The 12,215-nt window shown below is 47.0% G+C and overlaps 1 protein-coding gene across 1 annotated transcript in view; it reads left to right on the top strand.

The window, feature by feature from the left end:
• Positions 1-12,215, top strand: part of wdfy3 (WD repeat and FYVE domain containing 3) — a 415,649-nt gene that overhangs the window by 205,472 nt on the left and 197,962 nt on the right. The window contains exons 16-18 of the mRNA XM_084308124.1: positions 3,276-3,450; positions 4,913-5,127; positions 11,846-11,958. Of these exons, the coding sequence (XP_084164250.1) occupies positions 3,276-3,450; positions 4,913-5,127; positions 11,846-11,958 (503 nt within the window). The remainder of the gene's footprint in view (positions 1-3,275; positions 3,451-4,912; positions 5,128-11,845; positions 11,959-12,215) is intronic.

The raw sequence follows: 12,215 nt of genomic DNA on the forward strand, positions 1-12,215 counted from the left end.
CCGGCCCCGCCTCACTTCCAGTGATGAAGCTAAGCTATGCTAACGGAGCGACTGTTCCCAAAGCTAAATGCACGCACAGAGACAAAAAAGTATGTATCTTCTTGTCTAACTCCAGGGAAGATGTTAAATAAGCTAATTTCCCAAAATGTTTTAAGGTTAGAGTTTGTCTTAGAGCATGGCGTTCGAACGCCAGGTAGTTTGCAGGCTGTTCGACGCGGAAATGGGCAAAGACACAGCTCGTCACGCGATTGGGCAAACATGTCAGTGGCCAATCCGAGAGCGTCAGTCAGTGGCCAATCAGAGAGTGTCTGCCAGAAATGCGGCTACGGAAAAAAAATTGCGCGTTCGGCGTCCGCTCCCTACACCATGTCCGCTCCCTACACCATGTCCGCTCCCTACACCATGTCCGCTCTTTACATCATGTCCGCTCCCTACATCATGTCCGCTCCCTACATCATGTCCGCTCCCTACATCATGTCCGCTCCCTGCACCAGCTGGGAGAGTCGCCAGGGACATTCTGAAGAAAGTACAAACATCGGGACTCCCTTTTTTCACACCATTCGCTCCTGGGAGGGGAGGTTGTTTATGGTCATTTATAAACCTAACTTTAACATTACTGTAGACCTCACGTCCCAACCTCACTTCAGCTAGAGAGGAACGTTTCATCCAGATAATCTCCCTGATGACTCTCCCTATGCAGCTACTAAGGCTGTCCCCGAACCCTGTTTTTGGGATTCGAACTTCGTCAGGGTTTTTCGAACTAACGTAATTAATCTGATTAAATGTGTATTTTTTTTTTTTATTAAATCAACTTTTCAGCCCCAGACCCAGCCCAGGGAGGGAGAAGCCCCAGCCAACTAAATCAATTAAATCAACTTTCTTTAATGAATATAACTCATCAGTTTCTTTTAGGGATGCTCGATATTGGCTTTTTTACAGATACCGATATACCGATATTGTCCAACTCTTAATTTCCGATACCGATATCAACCAATATCAAGCGATACCGATATATGCAGGCCCCCCCCCCCCCTTTTGACAATAAATAAAATCTGAATTTGTTCTTACTTGCTTGCCTGGGTAAATAAAGGTTATAGAAATGTTAAAAAAAAATTGAAGAATTGAAAACAGATACCGATATTTTCTGATATCACATTTTAATGCCGATATCGGCCGATAATATCGGTAGGCTGATAATATCGGACATCCCTAGTTTATTTTAATACTATAATATTAGTGTAGCCTAATCTTTATCTGCAACTGAAGAAAAACCCCATTGGTTTAAACAAAATTAATAGAATTTCTTTTTACAAAAGTTTTTTTTTATAAAAAATAAAAATTTCGAATGTTGATTTAGAATTCGAATGCCAACGTAACAAACGAAGGTTTGAACATTTGGGCTCAGCCCTAGCAGATACTGCTGCCATGTTCCCCTGCTACCAAGAGTCTAAACTTTAGGCCCCCCAGGCTTCAAGTTTAATTCATACTCTGCTACCAGAGTCTAAACTGTAGGCCCCCCAGGCCTCAAGTTTAATTCATACTCAAATGTAAAAATGCCGTCCGGGGTGTCGGTAGTCCAGCGTAGACCAAGGAGCCTACTGGCAGGGCCTACTGGCAGAGCCTACTGGCAGGGTGGCAGAGTGCCTACTGGCAGGGTGGCAGAGTGCTTACTGACGGGGCCTACTGGCAGGGCCTACTGGCAGAGCCTACACGCGCCTCTCCCACAGTGTAAGTGAGCATAAGGTCACGCAGCACCGCAACCGCTGTGATTGGCCCGCTTGTCTCCACCTGCGCATTTCCACATTTACCTTGCTCTCGTGTGGAAGACAGATTGGCAAAAGGGAACTCTAAATTATTCAGATTCCTTTATTGTCACATATTTCAGTACCTTACAGCAAAGAGAGTGAAATTCTATTTGTTGTGGTTCCTCGACCATAGCAGCTTCCAATAATATAAATACAATAAAATGAGCATAGAATAAGAATAAAATTTAATAAGAATAAAATAAGATAAAATATGACTAAAATAAAGATGACTATACAGTCTAAAATGGTCTCGTGGAGGACAGACTAGCAGAAGGGAACTCTAAAAGCTCTCATGTGGAGGACAGACTAGCAGAAGGGAACTCTAAATGCTCTCATGTGGAGGACAGACTAGCAGAAGGGAACTCTAAATGCTCTCATGTGGAGGACAGACTAGCAGAAGGGAACTCTAAAAGCTCTCATGTGGAGGACAGACTAGCAGAAGGGAACTCTAAATGTTCTCATGTGGAGGACAGACTAGCAGAAGGGAACTCTAAATGTTCTCATGTGGAGGACAGACTAGCAGAAGGGAACTCTAAATGTTCTCATGTGGAGGACAGACTAGCAGAAGGGAACTCTAAATGCTCAAACCCCCGCAACCACTGCAGATGAAGAAAGTAGGTGGAAGTCTTAAAGCACCACACGGCTTGTGTGCCCCCCCCCCCACTCAGGCTTTTTCCGCTGACTCCAGCCTTTCAAGACTAGCTCCTCTTTTCCCTCTATTAGGGGAGGTGGGGGCTGAAATCGCCACCCCATAATTTGCATGCCATCAACGTGCCTATCTTCTTTAATTGCCTGTGTATACAGACCCCAGTGGATCTCCTGCACTCTATTTCCAAAGAGAGGGGGGGGGGGGGGGGAAGAAAGAAAGAGATATTGATCCAGTAGGTGAAACATCAACAGACATTAAGTCAGTTTTCAGGAGAGAGAGAGAGGTGCACTGAATCAGAGGTTAATATATAATATAATAATAATAATAATATACAGTAATAAGAGCATAATAATAGACTATACAGTTATATGAGTGTAATGAATAGACAGAGTATAAAGTAATATAAGCGTAATAAATAGAATATACATAATGGTATCTGAGTGGAATGAATCATAATCATGGTTATCCCATGTGTACCTGTAACAGAAACGACAGAAAACTGCTAATACTACCATAGAAGCAGCATTTGTACACGCAGCTAAACCCAGTAGTGAACAGGATGAGGCGTTTAGACGCCTCAGCGACGCCTCCTCTCCCAGATGCCATCACATTCGTGTTTCTCATAGTCAGGATGTGAACTAATTGCAGCTGTCGTAAACAGGATATACTGTTTACATATTTACGCATTTCTTGTATTAGACGGAATACTAATAATATAATACACAATAATAACCTAATATTCATTGGCATATAAACACACTCACCAGGGAGTGCATCGATGCTCCCCCTCACCTCCCTCTGTCTCTCTACACCTCTACCAGACATGGCTACTATGGTACGTCGGGACCCCCCGCGCCCGTGAAGCTCCACCTGGTCAACCCCTCGCACCCCCCTCCTCCCTCGTCATCCTCCGCAGACATGGTGGTCATCCATCCTGGGGCTGGCCTGGCCATGCTGGACCTCCTGGCCTCCGTCACCTCCGACAGCCAACCAGAGGTGAGGGCATGGGACACGCCCACTGGGGGCAGGGGGGGGGGGGGGGGGGGGGCGACACACGGTCCTTGAGAAAGAGATGTAAGAGATGAAGGGTCAGACATGGATGCTTTGCTACACCAGTGTCAATTGAACAAGGACACACATTAGGGCTAAAATATTATATCACCATGTTTTTCATAGTTTTGGTGGTATAAAAAAATATTGTCATGGTGCTATTTCATTCAAAATGGTATTTTTTTTATTCAAATATTATAAATATTTTTGATTATGTATATCATAGATGACTGTATAGTAAAAATCCATACCTTTGCATGGATCCACAGTGGTACACCTTCATATATATGTCCAGCTGTACCTCCCTGCCCTAATAAACAGTGTCATAGATGCTGAGCATCAGGGCGCGTGTAGCTTTATGCCAAGCAAGCAGTGCAAAAATTTACCGTAGTGGCATGCAGTAATGCGCCTTTCATTTTCCGCCGCCCAGCGCCCAGGTCGCGCGGAAATAGGCTGTCTATTGCCATTCTCTTTGACAAACTCTAACCTTAACCAGCTCCTTAACAACGCCTAAACTTAACCGTTCTAACCTTAACCAACTCCGAAACAATGCCTAACCTTAACCTTAACCTTAGAAATTATATTGCCATTCTCTTTGACAAACTCTAACCTTAACCAGCTCCTTAACAGCGCCTAAACTTAACCGTTCTAACCTTAACCAACTCCGAAACAATGCCTAACCTTAATCGGCGAAAGAATACACGTTAAAAAAAAATCACGTTAAAAAATATTTTCGATGGGATTCGAACTCGCCAGCAAACAAGCCATAGGATCCACAGCCATGTGTCCTTGCCAATTGAGCTATTTGCTAGATACTGAATAAGGGGCGGTGACTTATATATATTGAGCTCCGCTCGTGTCGCATGCGCGGGCACCTCGCGCGAGCACGCCGGCGCACGCACGCACCTGAGCGAGCACGCCGCCGCCGGTGCACGCACGGTAGCATTTGTCTGAAAAGAAGGGCGCTTTACCGCACTAGCGTGCGGTGACGAATGCGGAAGCATTTTTGCACTGCTTGCTTGGCATTAACGTACAGGCCATCAGGGCAGCTTCTTTTTAACACAAGTCAAAGTGCCGTGCGTCTGAGCCGCCACTAGGGGCAGCGTGGCTAACCGTGAGTATGTGTGTGAGTGAATGAGTCAGTGACATATTAAATATGGACCAACCGGTGAAATATTAATTGTTGCCAAGGTAACACACTGCCACCACCATGATAAGATATCACTATTACTGTTCAATCTAACTAACCTTTTCAATATTAGCCATGTTACCATGCTAGCTAAGAGAAAACACCATTGATGAGCTTTTTATGTGATTTCCATGTATAAAAAAGAAAAAGTGAAATAAAGTTGACATATTTAAAAGCCCTCCTCCATCCTCCTCTTCCTCCATCCTCCTCTTCTTCCAGCACGCGCTGGACCTGCAGCTGGCCGTGGCCAACATCCTGCAGCTCCTGGTGCACAGCGAGCGGAACCAGCAGATCCTGTGCGAGGCGGGCCTCCACCAGCGCCTGCTGCAGCGCTGTAGCCAGGCGCTGGCCGACGAAGACCACCCCCTACACCCCCCCCTGCAGAGGATGTTCGAGAGGCTGGCCTCGCAGGCTCTGCAGCCCATGGCCCTCAGGTACACACACATGCACAGTACAAACACACACACACACACAGTACAAACACACACACAGTACCCACACACACGCACAGTACAAACACACACACACACACACACAGTACAAACACACACACACACACACACACACACAGTACAAACACACAACGGAATACACTGGCAGGTATACACACAGATACTCTGACACCACAGGTCCACACGGAAGGATACGCACAAACAGTGCTGTGTGCACGCACACACGCTCACTCACTCACTCACTCACACGCTCACTCACTCACTCACTCACTCACTCACTCACTCACTCACTCACTCACTCACTCACTCACTCACTTACTTACTTCCAGGAGGTTCTTTAGAAAATTGGCTTCAGAGGCCACATCACTCGGAGATAGATAGATAGATGGACAGACAGACAGACAGACAGACAGACAGACAGACAGACAGACAGACAGACAGACAGACAGACAGACAGACAGACACACACACACACTTTGAGGAAGATGTTCAGAAAGTTGGCTTCACAGGCCCCTGCAGGCTATGGCACTCAGACAGACAGACAGACTGACTGACAGACAGACAGACTGAGAGGATGCTAGAAATGCTGACTTTGCAGATATCTAGCTCTCTCTCTCTCGCTCTGCTCTGCTGTTACTGATCACCTTAATTCCTTAAGTCCTCTGTCCTGGACCCGTCCCCCCAGTGGGTATGACATGGAGCGGACCAGTGCACCAGATGTGGCTTTTCATTACAAGTCCATTTACCTGCACATGCTTCAAATTGATGACCTCATCACCAACAGGACTTTGGCGAGTGGGAATAAATCGCTGTCTCCAGGGTCCCAACCTGCTTGCCTTCTCTGCCCCTTAGTATAAGAGCGCGGAAATCTGTTGCTTAACACTTTCAATGCCGGCCGTGTTTTCCTTTTTACCCCCTTGAATGACGCCACCCACTTCAATGTTAGCGTTAAAACGTATAATCTATGTTTTCAATTATGGCTATGTGTCTAATCTGCCAGTCGCTTATCAATGACTTGTTTGCAGTCAACATTGTCAAAACGGATTGTTTTTTAATCGGTTCATATCCTTTTTATAGCATTTCGAAAAGCTATCGTTCTCTCGAAATTTTCCGGAAAATAGAAAGATTCCCTCATAAACGGCATTTATTGGAATATTCTCGAATACACTAGACACGTTGTCATTTGTCGGCCTATTTATGAATCGTTTTCAAATAAACGCTAGATTATCGATAGTATATGTGTACCTATGCACGCTAGAGAAGCGGGCTGAAAAATCTATTCTCTCATTTCCTCAACATCACACACACACACTCCCCCCACACAGATCCACCAGTATAATCAAATGGCCTGCAGTTACACAGGGATAGACGATAGGGGGCGGTATTTTCCCATCTGAGCTCCTAGAGGGGCTGCTGTACCAACGGGAGACTCGGTTGATGAAATATAAATTCAGATCGCTAATAAAAATAAGAAAATACAATTTGCGTCGTCTGCACTCAACGGGGGGCATGATAAGACGACATAACACGTCGCTGGCACTCAAAGTGTTAAAGGCGTCGCCGTGGGTAGATTAGATTGCACAGGCGAGGGACGCTTGGGCACTTTAGCAATTCAAATTTTCCGCTTGACTGGTGAAGTAAAATGGGGGGGGGGGGTAGAGAGAGAGAGAGGATTGACAGCACACGAGGAAATTAGTAAGAGAGAGAGAGAGGTAATAGGGGGGGGAGAGAGAGAGATGACAGCACAAGAGGAGATAATTGACAGCATGACAGAGAAGGAAGATTGGCACAAGAGAGAGGGAGATAAGTAATTTGACTTGAACATGGTAGGTTTCTTTCATATGGAACTACACCTCCTCCCCATCTCACCTTCTCCTGGAGGTAAACAGAGGCTTAGGCCATGGTTAGACTAGTGTATTTGTGGCGTTTTTTTTTTTATACGTTTTTGAATACGTTTCATGTCCCTATTACACAGAAATGCGTTTTTTGGCGTTTTTTTGTGGATACGGCTGAAACGCTAAATTGTGTTTGCGTTTTGGAGAAACGCTAAAATACGCGCCGACAACAGCGTGTAGTCAGCACGGAGCCGTTGTTGCGAAAACGCCCATGCGCAGTAGATACCATCTGTGTGCCCTTCCGGTGACACTGTCCCAAACCAAATAGCTGCAGCTACTATGTGTTGTCAAGTTATTGTTATAAGGACCCCAGTCCAAGCTACAACAGTCTGCATTCCCTTAACAATTGTTTGTATTGAGCCGTATTGTATTGTACCCATATGCAATATGTTAAATAAAGTTTACATCCATTCATTCTGCTAGCATTACCGATTGGCACTGCCACTGGATAACATGAGCTAGTGTTAGCCATCAAACCCTGTTAGCTCAAAGCTCCTCTTTCAACTTAACAAGCATTAAACAAAATGGCCCAGTCATCTATTCACCTTTGTTTAATACACACAGCGTTGTCTCTAATGTTATCTAACTACTGATAGCTCCCGATATCATCAGTTTGGTGCTGGCTAAGTAGCGTGAGCTAACGTTAGCTTCTAGCCACAATGCTATACTGTTATAATGGCAAATTCCATTGACGTTAGCATGCAGCTAACAATGCTACCGATCTTTTTTTAGACTAAACTATCCGCTCTTGGTGGTCACTTGTGTTGATGTTAGTTTTGTTTCATCAACAAATGACAGGCAGAACACACAGTGAATGTATCCGTTTTGTTTATTGCACTTTTATTAGGCTTTTCTGAAAAAGAATTGCTGCATTGAGTAAATAGGCAAGATGGTGGCGCGGCAGGCGCCTGCCTTGTTGACATTTTCTTAGCTGGAGCTTCCAGGAAGTGTATTGGCACATTCAAGTTCTGATTGGTTGAAATTGCCTTCATGTTTGCCACCTACTGCCACCTACTGCTTTGGCAGTGTACTACATCAGTGTGCTCAGGTGACAAAAACAAAAAAAATAACGAAAGTGTGACTCGAGGCGCACGACGTTGCGGCGAAACGCATATGACAATGATACGAAAATGAAACGAAAGGTGTAACCGCAGCCTTAAGTGCCTCAGCAGAAGACACGGCTCTAGACGTTTTCTGTCCGTCATCTCTCTCTCTCTCTCTTACTCCTTTCCTCTTGTGATGTCAATCTTCCTTCTCTGTCATGCTCTCTATCTCTCTCTCTCTCCCTCCCTCTCTCCTCTCTTACTCCTTTCCTCTTGTGCTGTCAATCTTCCTTATCTGTCATGCTCTCTCTCTCTCTCTCTCTCTCTCTCTCTCTCTCTCTCTCTCTCTCTCTCTCTCTCTCTCTCTCTCTCACTCTCCTCTCTTAGGTCGCTTTCACATATAGTTTTGGTGGACTCGGTGCGGTTCTGGTGGTGAAGTTGCAACATTGTTGCATTCTTCATTTGGTTCGCCTGCGTTCACATAGCAATCTGTCAGGCGCACCAAACTATCTGAACAATGTCACGCGGTCGAAAAGGGTGCTCGTCTATTGGACAGTGGAAATGTGTGTGTGGCTGCGAGCCTGTGTGTGCGCGCACGCGCGTGTGTGTGTGTGTGTCTGTGTGTGGACTGCGAGCCCTCCAGATCAGCGGAGGCGAGTTGTTCTATTGAAGCCAATTACCACCATCCTCTCGCTAAACAACTTGTACACCACGTTGTTATAATAATAACAATATAATAAGCTGCGTTTTTCCTTCCTTCTTCCCAAGATGCACAGTTAGATATATAGATAGATAGATAGATAGATAGATAGATAGATAGATAGAGAGATAGATGCAGTGTGCTTGTTTTGCATTGAATGCTGCGAGCAGTGGTAATAATAAGCACTTCCTATATTTGGTTTGTGTTTGGTCCGATGAAGCGAACCGAGACCTACATTTTCAGGCGGACCAGAGTTCGCCTGTTTGGTCCGCGGACCGAGTTCGACGCGCATTCACACAAACCCGAAAAATCGGACTATCGAATTCTGGTCCGATAATCCGGACCAAACAGACCCTGTGTGAAAGCGACCTTACTCACTTCCTCTTGTGCTGTCAATTTTCCTTCTCTGTCATGCTCTCTCTATCTCTCTCTCTCTTACTCCTTTCCTCTTGTGCTGTCAATCTTCCTTCCCGGTCATGCTCTCTCTTTCTCTCCTTAATCCTTTCCTCTTGTGCTGTCAATCTTCCTTCCCGGTCATGCTCTCTCTCTCTCTCCTCTATTACTCCTTCTTGTGCTGTCAATCTTTCTTCTCTCCCTCTCCCTCTCTCTCTCTCTCTCTCTCTCTCTCTCTCTCTCTCTCTTCTCTCTCTCTCTCTCTCTCACTCCTTTCCTCTTGTGCTGTCAATCGTCCTTCTCTGTCATGCTCTCTCTCTCTCTATTACTCCTTCTTGTGCTGTCAATCTTCTCTCTCTCTCTCTCTCTCTCTCTCTCTCTCTCTCTCTCTCTCTCTCTCTCTCTCTCTCTCTCTCTCTCTCTCTCTCCCTCCCTTCCCCCCCCCCCCCCCCCCCCTTCTCTCTGTGTGTTTCTCACTCCCCTGCCAATGCCATCACTAAGCCCAGAGTCTCTAGTCTCATTGTTGGTGTCCCGGGGACACGGGTCCCAACCAATAGTCCCAGTCAGAGTTCATTGAGACAAGTTACAGGAATCCCACTCGGAGAATTAGCATTCAGGTCACAGGCGTGCCAGTTAACCACATTATTGACTTTGACAGATACAAATGCATGTCATTAGGCCTAACAAAAATAATAGTTGGTTTCAGGTTGGTTGTCAGTTTGGCCATGGGTAGGTAGGGAATTTTTTTTTTTTTTTTTTTTTTTTTTTTATTCTTTCCCACGGCGACTATGGATAGGGAATTTCTTTATTTAATTAACCCTTTCACTGCCACACGACAGAAGGTTAGCCCTTTACTATCACACAACCGACGGCGATGCTCCATCATTAGCATCATTAGCTCCGCGGATGCGGAGCTAATGATGCTAATGATGGAGCATCGCCGTCGGTTGTGTGATAGTAAAGGGCTAACCTTCTGTATTGTCACAGTGAAAGGGTTAACCGGCTGTCGTGTGGCAGTGAAAGGGTTAAAATGTTCACAACAACATGGATGCATGTACTCTGCCAGCATGTTTAATATCCATAATACTAAATGTTTGACTAAGATTTCTATGAAACTTTATTCTAAAAAAAAAAAAAAAAAAAAATAACTGATTTTTTTTTTTTTTTTATATATAATTTTTTTTTTAAACTCATAAAATATATTGGGTCGCACCTAAATCGGCAGGGTCGGTCGGCAACCTGAAACCAACCATTATTTTTGTTAGGCCTTATTGACTTTGACAGATACACATGCATGTCATTAGCCTAACAAAACAGATCTGCTGTCTCTCCACTGCCACTAAAGGAAGGCAGTGGAGAAGAGATGGGTCTGGAGGCGGGACTGGAACATGTCGTCTCTAATGTCTTGTGGGGAGGGAGTTCCATAGCCTGGGAGCTGCCCTGGAGAAGAGGGCTGTGCCCCAAGAGAGGGCTTGATCTTTGCAATATTGCGAATGTGGTTGAAGGAGGTTTTGACAATTTGGCAGCTATTAGGGTCGAGGGAGAGGGTGGGGTCGAGGGAGAGGGAGAGGGTGGGGTCGAGGGAGAGGGTGAGGTCGAGGGAGAGGGTGGGGTCGAGGGAGAGGGTGGGGTCGAGGGAGAGGGTGGGGTCGAGGGAGAGGGTGAGGTCGAGGGAGAGGGTGGGGTCGAGGGAGAGGGTGGGGTCGAGGGAGAGGGAGAGGGTGGGGTCGAGGGAGAGGGTGAGGTCGAGGGAGAGGGTGGGGTCGAGGGAGAGGGTGAGGTCGAGGGAGAGGGTGGGGTCGAGGGAGAGGGTGGGGTCGAGGGAGAGGGTGGGGTCGAGGGAGAGGGTGGGGTCGAGGGAGAGGGTGGGGTCAAGGGAGAGGGTGGGGTCGAGGGAGAGGGTGGGGTCGAGGGAGAGGGTGGGGTCGAGGGAGAGGGTGGGGTCAAGGGAGAGGGTGGGGTCGAGGGAGAGGGTGGGGTCGAGGGAGAGGGTGGGGTCGAGGGAGAGGGTGGGGTCGAGGGAGAGGGTGGGGTCGAGGGAGAGGGTGGGGTCGAGGGAGAGGGTGGGGTCGAGGGTGAGGGTGGGGTCGAGGGAGAGGGAGAGGGTGGGGTCGAGGGAGAGGGTGGGGTCAAGGGTGGGGTCGAGGGAGAGGGTGGGGTCGAGGGAGAGGGTGGGGTCGAGGGAGAGGGAGAGGGTGAGGGAGAGGTCGAGGGAGAGGGTGGGGTCGAGGGAGAGGGAGAGGGTGGGGTCGAGGGAGAGGGTGGGGTCGAGGGAGAGGGAGAGGGTGGGGTCGAGGGAGAGGGTGGGGTCGAGGGAGAGGGTGGGGTCGAGGGAGAGGGTGGGGTCGAGGGAGAGGGTGGGGTCGAGGGAGAGGGTGGGGTCGAGGGAGAGGGTGGGGTCGAGGGTGGGGTCAAGGTGGGGTCAAGGGAGAGGGTAGGGTCAAGGGTGGGGTCAAGGTTGCATGCCTGGGAGGAAGTGTGGGGTCATTGATTCTGCTGCTAGAGCCGATGAGTTACATGTTGTGACCAATATATAATACATGAATATGTTGGTCTGTTGAATATGTATTTTTCTTTATTTATTTCAAGTGTATGCCTCAGATATGTGTCTGTGAAAACGCTTTCTTAAATACACTCTAAATGAACATCCTTGTCGTGTTCCTCTCCAGGGAGTTCTTGCGCCTGGGGAACCCGCTGAACTGCGGCGCCTGGGACAAGAAGCTGCTCAAACAGTACCGTGTCCACAAGCCCAGCTCGCTCAGCTACGAGGCCGAGATGAGAAGTAAGACACCCTGACAACACTTCTGTTGCTCTAGTGCTGAATGAATAACAGATTGGACTCTGCTAGTATTATTTGATGTGAAGCATTCAGGCTTTTGGGGAAACAACTCAATTTATTCACGCCACCCTTTTCATTAAACACTTGCATAATGAATGGTTTTAATAGGGCTGTCCCCGACTAAGGATTTGGATGGTCGACTATGATTGGCCAAATTTTGCCGTTTGGTCGACAAAATGTTTTTAATTTTTTTTTATTAT

The sequence above is a fragment of the Notolepis coatsorum genome, assembly GCF_963971535.1.
Source record: "Notolepis coatsorum genome assembly, chromosome: 1".
In the NCBI taxonomy this organism is placed as follows: Eukaryota; Metazoa; Chordata; class Actinopteri; order Aulopiformes; family Paralepididae; genus Notolepis; species Notolepis coatsorum.